General features: G+C 44.5%; 1 protein-coding gene across 1 annotated transcript in view; it reads left to right on the forward strand.

The window, feature by feature from the left end:
- Nucleotides 1-656: 656 nt before the first annotated feature.
- TMEM260 (transmembrane protein 260) overlaps nt 657-21,379 on the forward strand; it is a gene marked incomplete at its 5' end in the record, with an annotated part of 29,046 nt that continues 8,323 nt past the window's right edge. Inside the window, 6 exon segments of the mRNA XM_010077607.1 lie at nt 657-688; nt 1,443-1,497; nt 1,500-1,593; nt 15,641-15,818; nt 18,177-18,290; nt 20,310-20,489. Of these exon segments, the coding sequence (XP_010075909.1) occupies nt 657-688; nt 1,443-1,497; nt 1,500-1,593; nt 15,641-15,818; nt 18,177-18,290; nt 20,310-20,489 (653 nt within the window).

The following is a 21,379-nucleotide window of genomic DNA, read 5'->3' on the forward strand; positions in this document are numbered from 1 at the left end:
GTATTATTAACTGTTGTGCTAACGTGGATCTGTTTCTGGCAGTTATTTGTCTTGGCGTAAAATATAAATTCAGTATAAAATCTAAATGGTGTTTCTGATGTCCGCTGACAGGTCCAAGAGTTCTTTGCGAAGCAGATGCTGCAAGAATTCCTGTAGCATCCAGGGACAGCAGCGTTCCCAAATATGCCCGTGGAGATTTGCACGATCGATGATTATATTTTCCCTCTTTAAAACTCTAAAGCTGTGATTTTTTTTCTTTAATGAGAAACACCCAGGTTGTTAAGAGACAATGCAGCTTAAGCGTTGCAAGCTGCAGTGCTTGGAAGTTATTGGATGGGTTGGTTGTAAATTAAAAGTACACACGCACACGCGTCTGCATTTTGAATACGTCGGGCTGTTCTTTGCCCGAGCCTACCTACGCTTTCGCTTATCTGTTCGTAAAAGTCTCGCGAAAACATACAAAAGATATTTTGTGCAATGACATCAGAGGGAGAAAAATATTCTTAGAAAATTTCATGCTGTTAAATCTCTACAGATTTACAGTTTTATCCAGTCAAATTAATGCAAAACCCCAATGCAAGCATTTGGATTTTGAAAACTTTGGAGGAGTGTCATTTCCTAATAGTAATTATTGGTTTTACATTATTTTTTCACAGGGGAGCTGATCACAGCCGCATATGAGCTTGGAGTAAGTATTAGTTTTATTGTTTAATCAATGCTCTCATTAACAGTTTTAGGAATTAAGGAAGTTTAATTAAGCATGGAGTAAAGTAGATTAATTTATTTTCAAACCACAGTTTTTACTAACTTATAAGTACAGCACGCGACAATTTACTTCAAGTTTTAAATCCAATTAAACTAAATTATAAAGCAAAGGCTTTACTGTATATACAGTAGCTGGCTTATTATCAACCCAAATTTTGTATAAGCTGGGGAGAATAAAATAAATCGGGTTAACAATTTTAATAAGTTTTATTATTTAATAAACTTTATTATGGTGCATGATCCCTTTAGGCAAGACCTTAGGACTGTCAGCGCGGTGGTAATCCGATAGCAGTGTGGTCTTTCAACTTGCTAACCAATAAAATAGTTGAGAAGCTGCTTTTTTTTTTTTTTCTTAAAAAAAAAAATAAAAAGAAACAACAAAACAGCCTTTTGAATGACCCTAATATACTGTGAACCCAAACAAGGAGCCCTTTAAGGCATGCTAATGAAACGTGGCACCTCCTTTTCTCGCTGCCTCGTTATTATGGGTGAGGCGTGGAGCCAAATCCACTCAGGAAAAAATATTGTCCGAGTTCAAATTGATATTAAAGGATGGGTCAGGGAGAAACGCCGCTCGGAGACCCCCCCAGCTCCTGCCGCTGGACCCCGGTGTGCTGTTCTCCTTTTGATTTCCTAGAATTTCCCTTTTTTTCAACCCCATATCGATCTGTCCGTAGGTCACCCACCCTCCCGGCTACCCGCTGTTCACGTTACTGGCCAAACTGGTGATGATGGGGCTCCCTCCGGCTCCCCCCCCTACCGCGTCAACCTCCTCTGCGGCTTGGTGGTGGCAGCTGCCGCCTCGGTGCTTTTTTACACGGTTTGCAGGTAACGTCATTGGGGGTGTTTTCTCCTTGGCGTGATGCTGGCGGGGCTTTTCCCCCCGTCGGCTCCGGGACGTTTCTGAAAGCTGTTCCCCCTCTGGCCATCGGACTAGCATTGTCCCCCCCTCCCTTTCCAGCTGTAATTAGTTCCTCTGATTAACCTACCAGTGGTTTAATCTGAATTTGACCTTCTTTCCTGCACAAAAGGTCCTTCTTTTAATTTTTTTTCCTTTCTTTCTGTTAAATAATAATAATAGTAATAATAAAAAGCTCACCCTTTCCCTTACGCAGACGTGACAGGTTGTTTGGGCTCATTATCACAAATCACCGCTCGGTTTAACTAACCAGAACTAATGAAGTTTGTCGTTCTCGAAAGATGCAGATGGTCTGTTTAAATTAACAGGATGAAGCTTCTACCTATCGGAGAAACCGTGAACTTGGTTTAATTGCAGCTCCCGGCCGCGGCGGATGGGTAGTTGCCTGCCGATGGTACCCAAGGACCGGGGCGAGCATCGCTGCCGTGCCCCGGTCTAGCAGGGGGGGACACACCGTCCGGAGCCCATCCGTTTTTTTCCAGACCTCTAACCTCGGGAGAAAAGGGAACAATCGGGATGTGCACGTGGTCGGGGGTTTTGTTAACCCCGCTCGTCTTTGATGTGCGAGTTGTGGTAGCTCTTAACCTCAGCCTGACCCATATTTGAGAGGATTATCGCAACCCGTACAAACCATTTCTGATGTTCTTTTAGCAGGGAAAATAGGGCACGTTTGGTTTTTTTAGGCTGCAAAAAAGGGAAATCTGAAATGATATCGGGGCGCTTTGGGATGAGACGGGGTGAGATTTATTTTGACAAAAAGCCCTTTTCTCCCACCCGTTCCCAGAGCCGCGTCACCCCTCAGGAAAACCTTTCCAGAGAGTGAGAGCAACCTAGAAATAAAACCAGGAATAAATAAAGGGGGGGCAGATCCTGCAGAGCCCAAAAGCTGACTTAAAACTTCGGTCCACGGGGTCCTTCTGTCCGAGTGCATCTTCCTCCGCTGCAGAGGAGTTGCTTTTTGCACATCACCTTTCGTGTAGCAGAGCATCGTCTCCAAATCACAGCCACTGGAAATGCTTTAGTTATTCCTGAATATTTCTGTAGGCATTGGAAGGGATTGCTTTTACTGTTGGGTAACACGTGTAATGAAGTTGGTGTTATTTAACTGAATATCCCGTATTTTACAGCCCATATGGGGGGCTGGAAGCAGTGCCAGGCGCAGTGTCAGAGCACAAGTCGTTCTGATGATGCTAAAAACTCCTGCCAGGAGTTGCTAAATATTTTGAGTATTGCGTTCTGATTTTTATTTTTTATGGTTGTTCTCCTTATTACCGTTACTGTGAAGATCTGCCCTGTCTTTTGAGGTTTAACTCTGCTATTCCGGTTCCATACGTGCCCGTTTTGTGCCTGTGAAATGATGCGATCGTTGCTTTCGAGAAATAAGAATATGGGAGAAAAATGACAGGCTAAATTTGGGAATTATTTTGACACCTCTAGAAGTTTCATTTTTGTTGGTATTTAATTGGATTTGGAAGATGTTGCTTCTGTTGAATTTAAAACTTGCATGAAAGAATGGGAAACCTGGAATTGAGAGATGATAGAAACTCTTAGGACTTATAGAAAATTATTTCTTAGATACAGGGAACTAACAGAATCAATTCAGCCTAGCAGCGATCGATTTTTTTGAAATTAATTGTAAGGTATTGTGGGTCAGTTTTAGTTCCAAATTACGTTATATTTTTCCTTCTAAGCACCTTCAAACTGATGTATTTTTTATGACATTCACTTAGCAAAAAAAGTTTTTTTTCTTTCTATTGACACCTACTTTCAAAAAAAAAAAAAAAAGCTTTCAGAAAACGTTTACTGGCACCGTCTGCGTGAAAGCCATAAATATCTGAAGACAGCGTGTTTCGGTTTTAACCGGGCTTGTCCATACTCACAAAGGATCTAAACCGGTCTCTCAAATCCCCGCTGCATTTTTGTGTTTTAATTAAAATTTCACTGATGGGATGACCCCCGCGAGGTACCAGAGGACAAAAATAAGCACCTGCTCCTCTTGCCGCAGGAAACACGGACGTTAATATGAAAATATGTAGATGTTAGGAATACAGATAATTGATGAAGTACACATCCTTCGGGAGCAACACGGTTCAAGTGGCAAATCTCTCTCCTCAAACAATAGCCACCCTTCAGCGGGGAGGAAGCCATCTCTATGGTAATGGGGCTGACGCTGCCCTATTGATCGAGTGGAAGAAGACATTATACAATGTCAGTTGGGTTGTTACAATTTCATTTGTCGTCTGACCTGAACTTAACCTCTAAAACCTTTCTTTTCTCCCCACCAGCTGGGCAGCGCTGCTGTTTACCCTTGCAGGGGTTTTTCTCTGCCTCCCAGCATCCCCGTACAGTAAATCTTGCCTTTTTTACAGTAATTTTTGTTTTTTTTTTTTTTTTTTTTTTTTCCCCCACATTGACTCTTTTTGTTTAAGAGGCATTTCCCAAGTTTATTCCTCGGCAGGTCAGGACAATTTATTTTTCGCGGTTTCCTCCGTGGTGTTTGGGATGTTACGGTGCATGCGGGATTAGGATCGAATTTATTCCTTAAACAGATTTCTCCTCTGCAAGGTGATGGCTGGCGGGATGCTCCACACAGACACTGCCAGGGTTGGTAGGAAGCAACACCAACATCTTGTTTATTTATTCATTAGATTATATTATACAATATTATTAATTTCATTATATTATTTCATTAAGCCTGGATTGTGCTTCTTAAAGTTATGTCAAACCACACGGCTGCAAAAAGCCCTTTTGTCAGTAATCCAGACTATCGCCGAATGAGGGGTTTACTCCTTTGAATTAATTCTCAAATATGTTTTTTTCCCCCCCCTCTGCACAGTCTTGCTTGTAAATATCGTAAAATGGCATTTACAAAGAGTTTTCTCGGACTGCTTGTAACTGAGGCAAATCATTCATTCAGAGAGGAGGGAGCTGCTTTATGTTTTTAGGACACAGCAAGTGCGGCTATAGGATTGTTTCTTTAAACAACTCGTTATTTGTTTTACTGTGGGAGGCGAAGCATAGCAAGTTTACAAAGTAAACCAATTATCGTCTTATAATATGATTGCCAACGTGTCATTTTCTGCACTGATGATGAATTCTTTGCATTCTTGGTTGCAAAGAGAAATATCATGCTTTCCCCTGCTCTAAGTGCATTTTTTTCAGTGTGTACCTTCTATAGCTTGGCTCTTTTGCTGTACCTAAATATCTGAAGCTAATTTATTGCAGGGGCAGTAGCAGAGCAGGTGGTGTCATTGCCCAGGTAGTCCTGATGAGTTTTTGCCAGCTCTGTTCTGGCTGAGGTGCACACGGGTTTTTGAAAAGGGGGAAAATGTTGTGTTACATTAAGCAGTTAACGTCTCTTGGGTTTGCTGTTCTGGGTATCGTGTTAAGTTTTAGACTAATATATGTATATATTTGTATATATGTATATTAATTTTTTCCCTGCCCTACAAACCTTCCAGACATCACTGTGGATATGGATGTATATAAAAACTGGAGCTAACTCTTCTCCCACCACCAACAAAAAGGAGTGGGTAGGCACGTTGTCTAATGAAATCATCCAAATGGTTTGATCATTTTGACATCATCAAAATGCTTTGGACATGGCACTTGACTGTCCTGTTCTCTCTGAGGTTTCTTGCACCAGTGCTCTGTGTCCTGGAGCTCTCATTGGAAGGACCTTGGGAAGGACCAGGTGTATTGGAGCACCAGGAGGTTGGGTCACCTTCATGGCCATCCCCAGTGGGACCTCATGGCCGGTGCTCCCCTAAAACCAAGTGATGCTGGGAAAAGTTGTCTCGTAGTCCACGTCTCTTGGGAATGCAGGTTTGCTGGAGCAGGAGTCTCCTCCAAAGAGTTCGAGTCCTGTTTTTGGGAAGATGGAGGGATGGGAGAGGAGTGCTCCAGCCCTGTGTGCCGGTGCCCCTCGACCATCACGGGAAATCAAAATATTGGGCTTTGGGAAAGGAGAAATCTCCTTACAGGGCATATTTGGATTTTTCCAGATTACAGATTATTGTAGATTACCACCCTTGTAGCACAGCACGACGTTGGCTGTTTCAAAAGCAGCTACGCTTAGTAGCAAGTAGTCCCAAAGTTTTAGGAGGGAGAGAAGAGAGGAAGATACTTGAGTGTTAATTTGCTTTTGGAAGAATCTGCCGTGACCTCTGGCTAATTGTTCATGTATTTATATATTATTTTTTTCCCCTTATCCCCATAATAAACCGGCAGTGAGTTCACTCTGTTTGAAGCCATTACCCAATCTTCATTTGCATTGTGCTCTAAAGTAGGCGCACGAGGCTGCAATAACTCTGCTTCGTTTCGAAGGGAGGGGGATGTAAAAAGCAGGGCAAAAAACCCTCACTTTTTTTTTTTTTTTTTTTAAAGACTGAAGAGTCTTTTCTGACAGCTAGTCAGAGTTAGAATTAGTTCAAGGAAATGTTAATAATGCACTGCCTGGCTTAATCCCTTTGATATCACCAGGTATCCTCCTGTTCATGGGTTAATTGCTTTAAAAGCGGAGGCAATATTCTGAGCGGTGGGCCGCTTCACCTTTTCACAGCTGTTACCATTGAGTGACAACTAAATCCCATGTGTAAGATGAGGAAGAGCTCAATCTCCAATTGGGAGAAAATTTATGTAAACCGCAATCCCTTCAGAATGTGCGGAAGTCACAGACTTTCTTGATTTACTCTGCTTTTCCCAGAAAGCTCCATTGTTCCCTTCCCTAAGTCCCATCAACCCTTTGTAGCAGAATATCACAGCGGCGGCAGATAGCTTGAAATATATAAATGCTATCATAGCTCTGATTAATAGCGGCGCTTATGAGTCAAGTCTGATAACGGAGCAGCTCTCCACTCAATTTCAGATACCGCTAATGGAATCTGTCTCCTGCAATTGTAATGTGAGAAGGGCTAATTTGCCATGGAGCTTGGAGCTGTCACCAGCCGGGGATTGGGGGGTCAGATGGGAGCTGCCAGGTTTTTGCCCTGCAGCTTGTATCTCTCGCTTTGAATAGCACAGCCCCCTGCCTGCCAGGGAGCTGATAGGCCGCCGAGGGGTTTATGCCACTTCGTACAATAGCGAAGGGCTGCATGGGCTGACTTGGTAATTGTGAAGCCAGCTCATTTTTATTTTATTTTATATTTTATTCTTTTTTTTTTTTCCTTTTTTTTTCTTCCCCCCCCGCCCCTGCGGCTGCATAATTTCTAATAAGGGGTTTTAACAAATGTCAGATTAGGAAAAGTTTCTGCAATTACCAAAAAAGAAAAAAAAACTTATAAAACATTTAAATAGCTAAAGTCGATTCCTACCGAGGGTTGGGGTTTTTTTGGCTGCTGGAAGTAGGCACCGGTTATTACAGGCGCCTGGGATAAAGGCATACCTATTTTCTAAGGATTGTGAATCAAATAATGGGTCTAACTAATATACCCTTTCTGCTTGCGAAGACACCGGGAGAGAAGTTCTCACTTAGAATGGCTGGAAGCAGAGGTTTTACACCTCGCTATTTAGAAAGGTGTGAGTACGGGGCGGTGTTTATCCAGTAGCGCAGCTGCGGGTGCGTTTGATCGATCTGTGAATTGTGCTGCTTATGGAACTGCTCTGGGATGGCTTGGAATGGGGATGTTGCATTTAATCACCAAACTTTCTTGGGAAGGGGATGCTGCAGGCATGGTGCCGGGTGTCCAGGAGTGTGCAAGATCTGAGGTCAGGACATCCCATTCTGTGATCCCCCAATGAGCCCTTGCAGGGACTCTTCCCGTCCCCAGCGTCCAGACCCACTGAGGTCCCTTCTGTCACCCTGGGGCACCTTGCTGCAGGGACAGCTTGGTCCTCCCAGCAAGAGGAGCCAAGGTGGCACAGCCCCAGGACACAAGGGGTGGCATGCCAGACACCTCTTGCATGTGCTGGTGACATTCACAAGCCCGTATTTACCAAGGGGACAGGCAGAGAATCAATATTATTTTTTTCACTGTGCAGGTGGTGAGGCAGTGGCCCAGGTTGCCCAGAGAAGCTGTGGGTGCCCCATCCCTGGAGGGGTTCAAGGCCAGGCTGGATGAGGCTTTGGGCAACCTGGGCTGGTGGGAGGTGTCCCTGCCCATGGCAGGGGGTGGCACTGGATGGGCTTTAAGGTCCCTTCCAACCCAAACCAGTCTGTGAGTCTATTATCCCACAGAGATGATGTCCTTACTGGACACATCCAGTCCAGGAGGACGTATGCAAGAGGGTGCGAGGACCATCTCTCCTTAACCAAGACCCTCCCTAGCTTGATGCTCCTTATCCAGGCTGGAGCATCCCCTCTTCAACTTGTGGTGTTTCAGTAAGAGAATTTTAAAATATGGTAAATAAGTGGTGGCAATCCCTAGCTGGGTGTGAGGCTGTATTGAGGAGAAGTGACATTCCGTGGATGTGGTGGGTGGCGAGGATGCTGCCTGCTCGCCCCACCCTGGGACATTGCGGGTCCACGGGAACACTGAAGTTGCGTGATGCTAAAGTCCTATTTGATGTGAATGACAGTAGTGGGTTATAACCAAAGTGCTCACTTTGGTTTTCGGTGGTTTGTTTGGGTTTTTTTATGGTAGTCCTGCCCACATGCTTGGTTTCTCTTCTCTCCTTCTGCCCATGAAGACTCAACTGGGATCGGCGAGCCAAGCCATGCTTGCCTACCTCCTCCTTCAGCGCCGGGAGCGGAGGCTGCAGGCAGGGCTTAAGTGGCTATTCAGCTCCAGGTCCTTGAGGAAGAATAAATCTGGTTTGCTACTCCCTTGGTACCTGCGCTGGCTCTTCAGCGCTGAGAGCAAGAGAAACCGCCTTTTGTCCATTGAGTGTTTGTGACTAAGGCAGGCAAACCCAGGAGAATTGGGGGGTTTTGAGATAATTGTTATTACTTATGTCCTAAACTCATATTTGGATTTTTATTGGTGTTTTATTTTAAAATAGTTCTACTTTAGCACCAATGCACCTGCACACTTTATCTGTGGAAGGCTTGGTTGTTGAGTCTTCTAAGTTCTATTCTTTTTAGCCTACATCAAGAAAATATGTTTTTTTATAAATCAAACAAGTGAAACCTCTTAAGTTTGAAATATTCAATCTTTAATGCACTAGTCTGTTCTACCATGAAATAAAACTGCATTGAAGGGATATATTTTTGCTGCTGCAAAGCAAAGTCACAGCAGTGTGGAGGCTGAAGCTGCTGGTGATGGACCTGGAGCCTGTGCAAGTGCACTGGGAACCGCCGACATCGGGGTCATCATCTGCAGATGCAGGGAGAGACTGAAATTTCAAAAAGGTCCATTAATTAGTTTATTAGTGGATATTTTAAAAAGCAGAAGAGTTGTTTCTTATTCCACTGAGTTAAAAAAAAAAAAAAAAAAAAAGATGTGAGACTGGGATCTGCTACCTGTAAAGTTTTGGAGGGAAGGCAGAAATAATCAGCTTATTTCACTAGGTACAGATAGGTGTTTCCAGTGTTTAATACATCAGCTTCAAATGTAAAATGTTGCGATTTATCTTACTTTTCCTCTTTATGAATCCAGTGCGCTGCAGGTTGCATTTAATGAAAACATTTTAATTAAATTCCACTTCCCATCCATATATAGCTTTACACCAATCATTTAATAAGGTTTTGAAAATTATTAAATACAAAATGCCTGCCATTATTTTCTAAATAAAAAGTTAAAATGCTGATCGAGCTCTTTGTTATAGGCATACTCTTGCCTGCCAAAAAGTTTTACCAAACTTGGACAAGAGGCGAAATTTTAAATCGCAGACTGATGTGTTTTAGTGATTGCCAGCAAATGAGAAGCTAGAAACTATAATTGCGAAAACAGATTAAAATACCTAATTTCAGTTTTCCCAATTGTTCCTGCAAACTCTTAATAAAAACCCTGTGGCTAAAATATTCCTGATTAAAGCGAGTTTCTACTGCCCGTGTCCTTGGAGCTGAGGCCCAGCCCCACATTCTTTCACTTGGGTGCCTGAAAAGGGAAACATAATAATAATAATTTTTTTTTCAGTCTTTTCTTTCTGTGTTTAGGGATGCCATGGGAAAATATTTCTCACAAAGGACTGCGTGACCTCTCCTTTGCTGACTGTTTCTGTCCCTTCTGAGCACGTTTTGAGATGCTGGAAATTATCAGAAGGTTGTAGTTATTGGACCGATAGGAAGGGACCTTCTTCCCCCTTGTTTTGTGTTGAAAAAGTGTTCCATGTGCTTCGAGCAGGTCTTGCCCCAAACTAGTTATTTTGCAAAATCAAAAATACAAGCTGTTCCCTTGGCTTTTCCTTTATGTAAGATAAACGAGCCTGGAAGGCGGCTTTTATTCAAGTTTGGTTCTTCGGTCCTTCTCAGAGTGGCCTGGCGGTGGTAGCTCTCATACCCCTGGGAGAAGTTATGAAGACTTTCCCACTGTTGCGTTGACTGCAAATCTTTTCTTCTTCCATGAACTGATTTCTCTGTGCTGGGGCTTTTCCAACAGTGGGGTATTACTATGAATGCTTTCTTCTAGGTGACGCAGCCTTCTTCAAGAGATAGTCCCTCCCTAGCCCAAGCCCAGGATCCCTCTCCCTGCTCAGAGCCTTGCAGCGGGGTTTTGCCCAACTCTTGCTCTTTGTAAAGCCCATCTTCTCAAGGGAGTCACTGCAAGGTGGCTTTATGCCTGCGCTGTGTTGACAGGTGAACAGCAGATGGTTATTCCCATCGCTGTGGCTTCATTGTTGGCAACCCCTTGATCCTCTTGTTGTAATCTGTTCTTTCTCATACCAGTTCTGAAGACTGGTGGAAACACACTGGTTTTGGGGAAGCTGGAAGCCACCCTCACTGCTCCCCAGAAGCGATGGGATAAAGCCCTCCTAGATGATGCTTTTACATGAGACCAGTCGAGGATCCAGCCGTCATGGGTCTTTACTGTGTTTTTTGTAGCACTTCAACCGTGTTTGAAGAACGTGCTCAAAGACAGAAGCATGAGTAGAAGTCAAGTGACGATAAATCTCTGCTGTTCTCTGCTCTGGAGCCCTGATGTGCTGTCAAAAGAAGAGACAGTGTTAAGCAACTAAGAGATGTTTTCAGAAAAAAACCCAAAACTGTTTCCTTCTCCTGACCGCAGTGCATATGCAAGCCAACGTAGATGGAAGAGTGTGGGTCTCCAGGCTGGGGGGCAGAGACCAGAGGCTGTGTGCTTCTCATCCAGCAAAGCTTTGCTGCAGGAATTATTTGCAATGTCTGTGTCAGACATGGTGTTTGATTTGGTGAGGCATGTGTCTATGTACCATGAGAAAACCTCTTCTTACCTTCCACGTGACAAATGGTTCTTGACCTTGGTTTGTCTGTCTCAACATCGGTAATGGTGTTCTTGAGCTTTCGCTGCAGTTATGGGAAGTCTCCTTTGCCTCTTGTGTTAACCTTCTTCCACAACATGCTCTGTCTTAACCACAGAAACACTGTCTTTGCCAGTAATTAAAGCAGCTGTTATCTTCTGGCTTCCTAATGTCCTGCTTCCTCGTGGAACGTCACCAACACCATCTTCAGCTGTAGATTGCACTGTCCTCCTTTGTAAATCTTTTCATCCTCTTTCTTGGCTTCAAGCTTCTTGACCTCGAGTCCAGAGCTTTCCAACATCCCCTTGCTCTTTCAGTTCTTCCCATCTCTATTTTACCCTCATCTTTTTGTGCCTTTTCCGTACTTCCATCTCTTTCTGCCTTACCCAGCTGAACACCCACCAGTGTCTTTCCCACCTTGAAATTGTTCTTTGCTCCAGAATGGTGTAGGTGGCTGACATGTGATGTCCATGCCTGAGGTGCTTTGTTGCCTCCCTGGGCAGTGTCTGGGTATGGGGGACATCTTGGTGCTAAGGCAAGAGAGACACAGCATGGCATCACTCCATGAGGTCCCAAAGGCTGCCAGATGGCAGAGTGCAGTGGTGCATGGAGATCCTCACGTCAGTCAGAATGCACAGTGTAACTGTGTTAGCCCAGCTGCAAGGCAGGGTTCATTATTTGGTCCCAGCATCATGCTGACACAGTAGCATGGGTTTCATTTCTGTTTGTCCTGCTGGTGCTGCTTTGCACTGTGCATTGTTGCATTGGATGGACCTTCTGGACATGGGTTTTTTTCTGCCAGGTGGTCTTCATCCTCATCTGGAGATGCTCTGAGCACTCCAGCTTCCAAGAGTGTTTCCTTCTAAATCAGCAAACTCATAAATCTATCATTTTCATTGCTGGTAACAGAATCTGCAAAAAACTCTTGGTCTCCAGCTTGCATTTCCCAAAGCTACCATCTTGATGTTCTTAAAGAATGCAATAAATTTCCATTTGTTTTTTTAACAACGAGTAGAGCTGTAGGAGCTTAGTGCTCCATGCATGCAACGTGCTTGTACAAAGTAAGCTTAGCAGCCTGGCTTTCCCATGACTTTCACAGGAAAATAAAGGCGACACCGGCTCTGCTGACAAACAGATCTACGGACCATGCTCAGTGCTGGATCCTGAGCCTGTGCTGGATGGTGAGCAGAGGTGTTCTTTGTTCGCAGAGCTGGAATAAGTCTTTAAGATTTAGGTTGGGTAGCTTTTGCTTAAGCCTTATTTCATAAAACTTGGATCACAGGTTTGAGACTTTAGATGGGATTTCTTACATCTCATTTGAACTCTAATGATAGGGAAAGACAAGGAGAATTGGTAAATGATTGGCATGTTGGCCTAAAATGCTGCTTTTCATCCCAAAGTTTTTGGGAAAGTTGTTTTACACCTTATTTCCCTGCAAGAATTTCAAAGGGATTTACAAAGTTGTTTCTTTATAATTTGAAGTTTGTGCTGTTTAAAAGGTTTAGTCAAAACTTGGGGATGTTGTGTAGCGGGGTTTGCATATCGAGGAATCTCTCAGATTTCAAATACATGTGGCCCTGCTGCCCTTTCCTGGTATTTTTCTTTAGGAGCAAAAACCCCTTCTGGCTTGATTCCTGCAAACTCAATTGCATCTTTCCTTTTTCTATTTGGGTGCCACATCTTTCCAGTAGCAGGGAGGAGGAGAGCACACCAGAGCTGAAAACTTTGCCAGACCGGTCGTGTGTGTCCCATCTCTCCCTTGAAGAAAATGGACTTGGAGCTGCTGGGCTGGCTTGGTAGCAAAACAGATGGAACAGTGTTCATACCTGAGAACACCTTTTCTATAGGCAGTTATGGGTTTTTGAAACATTAAATGAATGTTGTGAGTGACAGGTCTTGCCTTGGAGAATTTCATTCCGAATAGCCGGACCTGTGTTGAACCACAGTGAACTTTAGATGTCGGAAGAGTCAACCAAAGTCAAAGAGTCAACGAGTGGTGATGCGTTTGTGAGCACAAGGGAGATGTGGGAGGCATGGGGTTCATCATTAGTCGCTTTAATGGCCATGAGCAAGTCCTTAGACTTCTTTTCCCATTATGATGGGGCAGACTGATAAACTTGTCTGAACCAAATCACCAGGGCTGCATCGGGGTCATCCGGTGCCCTCAGAGTCAGCCTTAAATCTGTCTTGATGCTACTGAAAACATGGCTGGTCTTCAGGACCCTTGAGCACGTGTGAGTTTGGTGAATGCTGGTTCATGACCCCCCTGCTCATCTTGCAGCCATAGTGGCTTAAGCAGGCTGGGGTGAGAGTGGGCAAAGGGGGTGAGATGTGGAAATCCACATCGCAGTTCAGGCACCGATGACTTTGCAGGCTGGGAGCTTTACGTTTGAATGAGGGCTTGCTACCCTGTGGACTTAGATAAGGATGTAACAACTCATTTTATAGATCTGTTGGTGTTCAAAAAGCAGGAAAAAATAATCCTCTGATACAATTACTGTATAGAAGGGCTGGGCTGGAGCAACTTGTACGGCAGGGTCAGGGATGGGCAAGCCCAGCACGCCTGGGCTTTTCAGCTGGCAACAATAGATACTTCAAAGTTTGCTCGACTTCCTAACAGCAGAGGCCCCATGTTCACTTTTCTTCTTACAGGGTGCTTTGCAGACACAGATTTGGTCTGAAACAATACCACTTGCTGCCAGTTGGGAATTTTCAATTTTTTTCCCCTTCCATTGATTTTTCAAGACTCATTCCTACTATCTTGATGCTGAAGCTCTGTGTCACCCTGAGCTTCTCCCTCTGGTCTCTGCCACCGGAGAGTTGGTTTCTTTTTTCCCCAGTGTTAACTGAACCACCTTGCTTCTCCCCCTCCAGCTACCTCCTGCAGCTGCAGATCTGAAAACACTTACAAAGGAGGTAAACATCATTAGTCCTATTTTGCAGATACCTGGGACAACAGCAGCAGAGTATCTTGCCCCAGACCACCCAAGATGTCCAGTATCGGTGGTAGGAGGAGGAATAGAAACCTGGTCTTGCCAAGCCCTCATCCCAGTCCTCTCCTCTCCATGAACCCTGCTTCCCATTTTTAATGGATTAAAGATTCCTGTTCTCACTGTGCAAATCCTTCTTTGACATCTTTGACAACAGGCCAGGTTGGACGAGGCTTTGAGCAACCTGGGCTAGTGGGAGGTGTCCCTGCCCATGGCAGGGGGTTGGAACTCAATGGTCTTTAAGGTCCCTTCCAACCTAAACCATTCTGTGATTCTATGATCTAGACAAATAGGTTGGCTGTACTGAGGTCATTTTGGGAAATTTTGGGAAACCAAGGAGAGGAGCCCATGCTAGAGAGTGCTCTGCCAGCAGCTCCCACATCTCTGTTCATAGAGGCTGTAGGTTTTGGTTTCTTGGTCTTCACTTATTTCAGAGTTATGTGAGGAACCCCGTAAGCAAGTCCTACCTGGACATCCACTTTCTGGTCCTTGATGGGCAGAACAAGCCACCTGAGGACTTTGGCTGTGCTAGAGGATGTGGCCAGTATTTAGGAGCAAATTTCACGGATAGCTTGATGAACTTGGCTAGCTTATTGTCATTTTGCTTTAAACCCGCTGGAAATGTTAGGGCTAAATGGAAGTGTGTGTACCTGGGGTGGGACTAGAAAAATACCCAATTTGTGGCAGAGCCTGGCTTAGTGTCACAGTGGGATGGGGAATTTCTGGAGAGGAGCTTTGGTCATCGCCACAGCTATTTCTGTCTTTGGATAAGGCATGATTGAGCTGGTTGGGGTGCCCTGTGCAGCTTTGTTTCAGGGTGACTTCCCGAAGGGGAGACCTTCCAACCAGGCAGAGCCGGAGCTGCCCCCGACACGACCGGCTGGGAAGAGCCACTATTGCAGAACGGGCATCGTGGATTTCCTGGGCTAAATCCCACCTCATGGGCTCCCCATGCCAGCTGCAACATCCAGCCAAGTTGGGCAAGCGGCTCCGTGGGGAGCGTGTGCTGTAATCCCAACTGGGAGTTGTCCAGCTTTCGGGCTTGAAGCCATCCTGAAGGCTGGTTCTTCACCCGCTTTCCCCCATTTCCTGACCTTGGTGGACACCTCTCCCTGCCAGGACCATGCACGCCGCAATCCTCACCCACCCCTGAGACACTAAACTCCCCCCCCCAGGAGAGCTCTGCTAATGCTGTCCATCATGAATAGCCCTAATCCACTCTTTGTTCTGCACCTTGATGTATTTAAGGCTTCGCCCTTCCCAGCGTCTCCTCCAGTGGAGAGGATCCGATTAGAGCCGTGACTCCTTGGCTCAACATGCCATGACCCGCTGGGCCATTGCTCATTGGGGTTTCTGAACCTAATTCAATACTGGAAGTTTTCATGGCGCTTGCAAGAACAAGATGGTCTCTTTGGCATTGGGTGGCTTGCAAATAGATGGGCTGGCTAACGCCTGCTCTTCCTAATTGCGGTTCTTTGCAAAGAAATTATTGGGAAGATATTAACCATATAATGTTTTGGCAGGGTGCTGGGTGGCAGTCATCATTTCTGCTGCTACAGTATGTTTAAAAAAAAATTAAAAAAAAAAAAGGAGGACAATAAAGTAGGCTTTTTTGTTGGAAAAGAAGATTTTATGTTATCTGTGTTTGCAGGCTTTCTGGCTCATATGCTGGAGGAATCCTTGCTGCGGGGGTGTTTTCATTTTCTCGTCTAACATGGCAGTGGTCCATCGCAGCGGAGGTTTTCAGCTTAAACAATCTGTTTGTGGGGCTGCTGATGGCTCTCACCGCGCATTTTGAGGAGGCATCCACTGCAAAAGAGAGATCAAAGGTAAAACATCTTGAGCAAAGTGAACAGGTTTGTTCTTTTTTTTTCCAATTAGTTATCACGCTTATGTTTAATTTCCTATTCATTTAGTGCTGATTTAGTTTTGTTTAAATAAAGAAAGCCAACTTTTGGGACTAGGTTCAGCACCTGTGCAGGGTGGTGTCCATCCCTGCCGTACCTGGATGTTCAAAAGTGTCAAACATTGGAAATCCCATCCACTGTGCTTAAGGGTTGAGTTGGGACCTGTTGGATGGGTTTGGAGTTGGTTTGTTAAATACATACAGGGTGGAAATGGGAAAAGCAAAATAATTTCCATCAAATTGTTTTAGGGTAAAGTTTGGTTTCCTCCATCAGAGGCTCAAACTAGGCTGTGGGTGTTCAAGTTTTTGTTTTCAGAACTAATATATTTTTCTTTGGAGTAAATAGATATATTTTACAGAAAACTTCATCTACTCAAAAACTCAGGTTTCTACTGACAAAAAGAAACAACCAAATTGTCAATCAGTTCTTCTTTTGAAATTAAATGTGCCCCTAAAATAATGGCATTGTTAAATACAGAGACTTTAAATTTCATGCTATATTCTCTACTTTATAATCAGACTAGGCAGCCAAATGGTATTTTTACCCAGCAGCCTTGTTCTTTCTATTTCCATTTGCCTGAACATCTGATCTCTTCTCCCCTCGCAGACTTGCCTGCTGTGACTCCTGTAAATTGTGCGAATAAAAGGATTTTTGTCGGGCTAGGCTAGAATTTCAGGAGACCGCAGTGGTAGTTTACTCAGCTTCGCGAGTCCTCAAATAACATGTTTTATCGGTGCTTCTAGAGACCTTGTTTCACCATTGGATTTTTTTTTTTAATTTATTTTCTGATGAGTCCTGTCCCAAGATCCCTACGACCTGAACTCCATGAAAACAGAGTTGGGGATTTTCCAACCTGCTCCCCTGTTTCACGTGCCCGATTTCCAATGGGATTTTCAGATGAGATTTTCGGAAGCAGTTAAGGAGCTTGTTTCAATGGGGTTTTTTGGTGTCTGGGACGCCTTGAAGAAATCGAGCTGCCAATAGCAAGCTCACAGCGCTTTTCAGAAATCAGGTAGTCGTGCAGGCATCTCCAGGGATGTGTTTGGAGTTCATCAATATACTTAAAAAATTACCGAGCTTGTTCTGAGTCCTGCGGGGCAGCTCTGCAGCCCACAAATGTTGTTCTGAAGTTACAGCAGGTGTTTCCATGGCAAGGCAGATTTCGATGTTGAATTCTGGGCAGTCAATTCAGAATTACCAGGTGATCCCATCGCCACGCCAAGGCAAGTGTTTGCATCTCACATGCCATCCTCACCGGTGGCTGCAATAAGCAGGGGTGATGCTCTGATGATCGATGGAAGTGCTGCCCTCCCTGGGGACAGCTAGACAGGTGAGGGTGGGTTGTCAGCTCCTGTCCAGCACCGTCTGTGGAACTCTGATGGCTTTTTGCCCATTGAGGAGCTGCCCTGGGGCTTGGTTTTAGGTTGTAACATGGACCAAGTGGCTGGTGATGGTGGAGGAGGAGGCGAATTCAGAGGAGGAGCAGTGGCCGGTGGTGTACATGGCACTGACCCAAGGTTTCTATCTGGAGTTGCTTTTGTAGCCTTGTCCTCCCCACTGGGGAGGCACTGGTCTATGTTGGGTGAGAGCAGAGCATATGGCAGGATGGGTCAGAGAGAGGCTTTCCTTAGCATCAGGAGAGATGGCCATGGTACCAGTAACGAACCTGCAAGTAATCCTCAATGAGTGCCCGAAATACCCTGCACCATGCTGCATAGTCTGGATAGATTACCCATTTTATCCAAAATCTCTTTCCAAGATGCTTGAAAATGAGTCTAAAAGACTAATTGGGCATATCACATTTAATTCCCTTTGCTTAGGAAGTTTGTGTAGCCCTGACTTTAGCCCTGTGTGTCTGAAGAAGAGGAAAAAAACATTTATGTTACATAAAATGAGGTCTCTGTACAAAATGGCATTGTTTTAGGGTATGGCTTCTGAAAAATTTGAATCATTGGGAGCTAACTGCTGGGCAGTCTCCCTGTGGGGTTCAGGAGTTGGACCCCATGTCATCGTTATGTCATGATGGTGGATTTCTGTATATATGGAGACACAGCCATTCAGCTAGGCACTTTTTAAAGAATGTTTTATTTAAACAAATGAAATCTCCCTGTAAAGAATCAAAACCAACCTGGGTTGTCTGTGTTACAATTGACTGGTGCTCACCGGTGTATTTGCCTTTCTCCTGGAAGCCTTATGGGCTGCACTGAAGTTTTTTTGGTCTCTGGATGTTTTTGCGACCTGTAAAGAGTAATTGTGAATATTTTTTTTTTTCCTTTTCAGATCGCTAAATTTGGTGCCTTTTGCTGCGGGCTCAGTTTGTGCAATCAGCACACGATAGTGCTTTATATCGCTTGCATTGTGCCTTGGGTTCTCTTACAGCTTTTCAGAAAGACGGTACGTATTTTGCTGACCCATGCCTCTGTTTTTGTAAGGCAGGGAGTAACTCTTCTTTACAAGCACTTGCGCCACTTTTACATTCACGTACAACCAGGGACAGCCAACCTACCAACAGGAGACCAGATAGATATCTGTTGGTGGGAAGACACAGGATGTGCAGCCTGGGTGCAGCTTCTGGCTGATGGCAGTGGCTTTCTCATGCCATCGCCTCATCTGGAGATGAGTTTCTGTATGTTGGATCCTTGGTGGTAGCACACAAAAGCCATCACAGAGCATCTTGCGACTGCTGTTGATAGTTGAAGGTGCAGCTGGAATAAGCAGCACAGCAAGAAGGGTGCAGAGGCGTGGCTCTGGGGGAGAGTCTTCTCCAGCATCTCCTTGGGACGTGCCAGTCTCGGTGGCTTCCAGCTCTGATGCAGCCAGGACTTGAGAGACCTAAAAGAGATCAGCTCTTGGGTGAAGAGCACCAGGCACATGTCAGCTGGAAAAGACCAAAGGAAGGATGACCTTTGGTGACATCTCCCACCAGAGATCCCATTCTCAAGATGTTCCTCCTTTTACACCTCTTTATTAAACTCGCTCATTGTGTAAGAAGGTGAAAACACCTTTTTGCATGCCTGGCTTATGAAGGTGATGTGTGTCCACCTGGATGAGGCTCCCGGGTGATGTTCAGGGTCCCTGCAATACTCTTGTCTTCTGGAGGTGTCTGGATGCAGATGTGATGTAGAAACTCAACTTTGCCCTGAAAACAGCTGAAACCTCCATCTGCTCCCTCACCTCTCCCTTTTGCCCCCCTGAAGGTGACAGTTGGGCAGGTTTCTGCTTGTATTTTCCCCCCCTCGATCTGATAAATCAGGTGTGGTTCTAGCAGCACAGGGTACGATGAAGCCTGGAGTGAAGCATGTGAGCTGCAAAGAGATAAAGTGCAACTTGGACAAGCTTGATCCAAAATCTGTTCAGTGTCTCCAGCAAACCCTTTTCTGATGATATATTTCCTTTAACACGATGAAGACATGCTTCTGCCACATGTGTTCTTTAAATAGAGTTGTTTTTTTTGTTTTTTATTGGGGAGGCCCAGAGAGACTTCTGTGATTTCCAGCAAGGATAATCCTTTGCCAGTGTAATGTTCCTGGGAAACACTTTAGACAGTCCAGTAGCACCTGCTGCAGAAAACCACCTCATGAGAAAGATATTTGATGGAAAATAGGACCTTTTTAAGTAAAAAAGAGATAGCTTTTTTCTGAAGGAGCTGTGGCCACCACCATTATCAAGCTCCTTTTTCTGCTGTGTAGATCATCGCTCTGAATGGTGCCTCTTCCCCGTAACCCCGACTGCCGAAGAAGTGCTTTGATTGACAGGGCAGTGGCTAACGATAAAGCAAGCGTGCAATATTCTAGGGTGGGATTTTCCAAAGCACTTAAAGGAGTTAGGCACAGAAGTCCCTTTGAAAGTCTCGTCTTCCTGACCCCTTAGGCAAGTCTTGAAAAATCCCACCCCAAAAGTTGGCCTATCCAATTTAGCCAGCATAATCGCGATCGAGTAAATGGCAAAACTGACTCTTGATGATGGTGATGATGTGTGTAGTTGTACTAGAGCAGCATCATCTTTTTTTTTTTCTTTTTTTTTCTGTTTTTTTTTGCCAGATGGAATACCAGCCAACTCTTAATCGCTGCAAAGTGGGTTATCTCAGCCTTGCAGTGCTTCAGCCATCTATGCATGTCATGCCATGATTTAAATGTGAAAGATGCAATGAGTATGATACTCATGAGTCCTAGCTAATATTATTTGCTTCACTTAAATTTCACCCTGCCATGCAAAGGAGATCAGTTTGATGCAGTTTCCTAGTAATCCACAAAATCATGAGGTTTAACATAGCATTTTGTAGGGACTTACTATAAATTGAGAGATCAGCTCTGTGTAAATATATTTGATGTTTTTTCTTTATCTGTTCTTGAAGTTCCAGCATGATTAAACTAAAATAAACATTGTTATGCAATATGACATATTTTGGTGCAGGAATTGTCCCTAGGCCATTTGCTGAAGTTGGGTTTATGCTTCTTGGCTGGTTTGCTGCCTTATCTCTATCTGCCGGCTTCGTCCTACCTCAGTCGAGCCCGTTGGACATGGGGAGACCAGACAACTTTTCAAGGATTTTTGACCCACTTTCTCAGGGAAGAATATGGGACATTCAATCTGGTAAATAAGGGTCATTTTCTAAATTACTTTCTTTTAACTTAGGCAATAGCAGAACCTTTCTCTTTGTGACAATTAATGGCTTGTGGGGGAAGAAATTGAAAACGTTTTCTTTTTTAAAAATCTAATTCTGATTTTGACCTTCTGATCTGTCAGATTTTCTGGGAATGGATCATGTAGCTGGGAAAGCAAAGAAGTAATTCTCTTTGCCATTACGGGGTGAGGTGTATTTATTATTTACTGGGTGCTGTATAGGTGTTTCGTATTTGTAAAAGCCCAAAGAGCAAACTGTGCTAGAGGGAGATGGTGACATCAGTTTTGTCTTTTTCTTGTTTTAAGACAAATTATTCTGTTTTTATATTAAACTCAGCTTTTTCAAGAGGTTGCGAGCAGTTTGCTATACCTTTAAAAAAGATTCCTCTTAACTTGCTTCTTACTAATATGAAATTTAAATGAATTGTAGGTTTGGGGGGTGGTCTCAGAAGGTTCGGATGGGTCTCAGATACCTCTGATTAGAGTTATTGACTGGTGTGTGCTCTTGCCAAGGGAGGGAGGGATTGCATGGTTGCTTGCAGAGCAGAGGGTTTGCATCTGCCTCCTCCAGCCCTGACTTAGATGCTTGGCTCTGGCCAAGGAAGGGAAGTGCCCAGGAACCCTTCTGTCCTTCCTGCTTCAGAAATTTCAGTGGAGGGGGCTGGGAAATCACACCACTGGGGGAAAAAATGAGATATGGCTTACATATAGTGTCACTCCTTGGGGTCTTGAAGCCCCATGTCCTCAGAAATTAAGCCCCCACATCCACCCAACATGATGCAGTGAGCGCCATTGCCTTCTAGGAGAGCTGGGTGGCTGTGGGATGTGAGGCACGAGACTTGATAATTACTGCCGCTGCC

This window comes from Pterocles gutturalis, unplaced genomic scaffold, assembly GCF_000699245.1.
Source record: "Pterocles gutturalis isolate BGI_N339 unplaced genomic scaffold, ASM69924v1 scaffold2568, whole genome shotgun sequence".
Lineage (NCBI taxonomy): Eukaryota > Metazoa > Chordata > Aves > Pterocliformes > Pteroclidae > Pterocles > Pterocles gutturalis.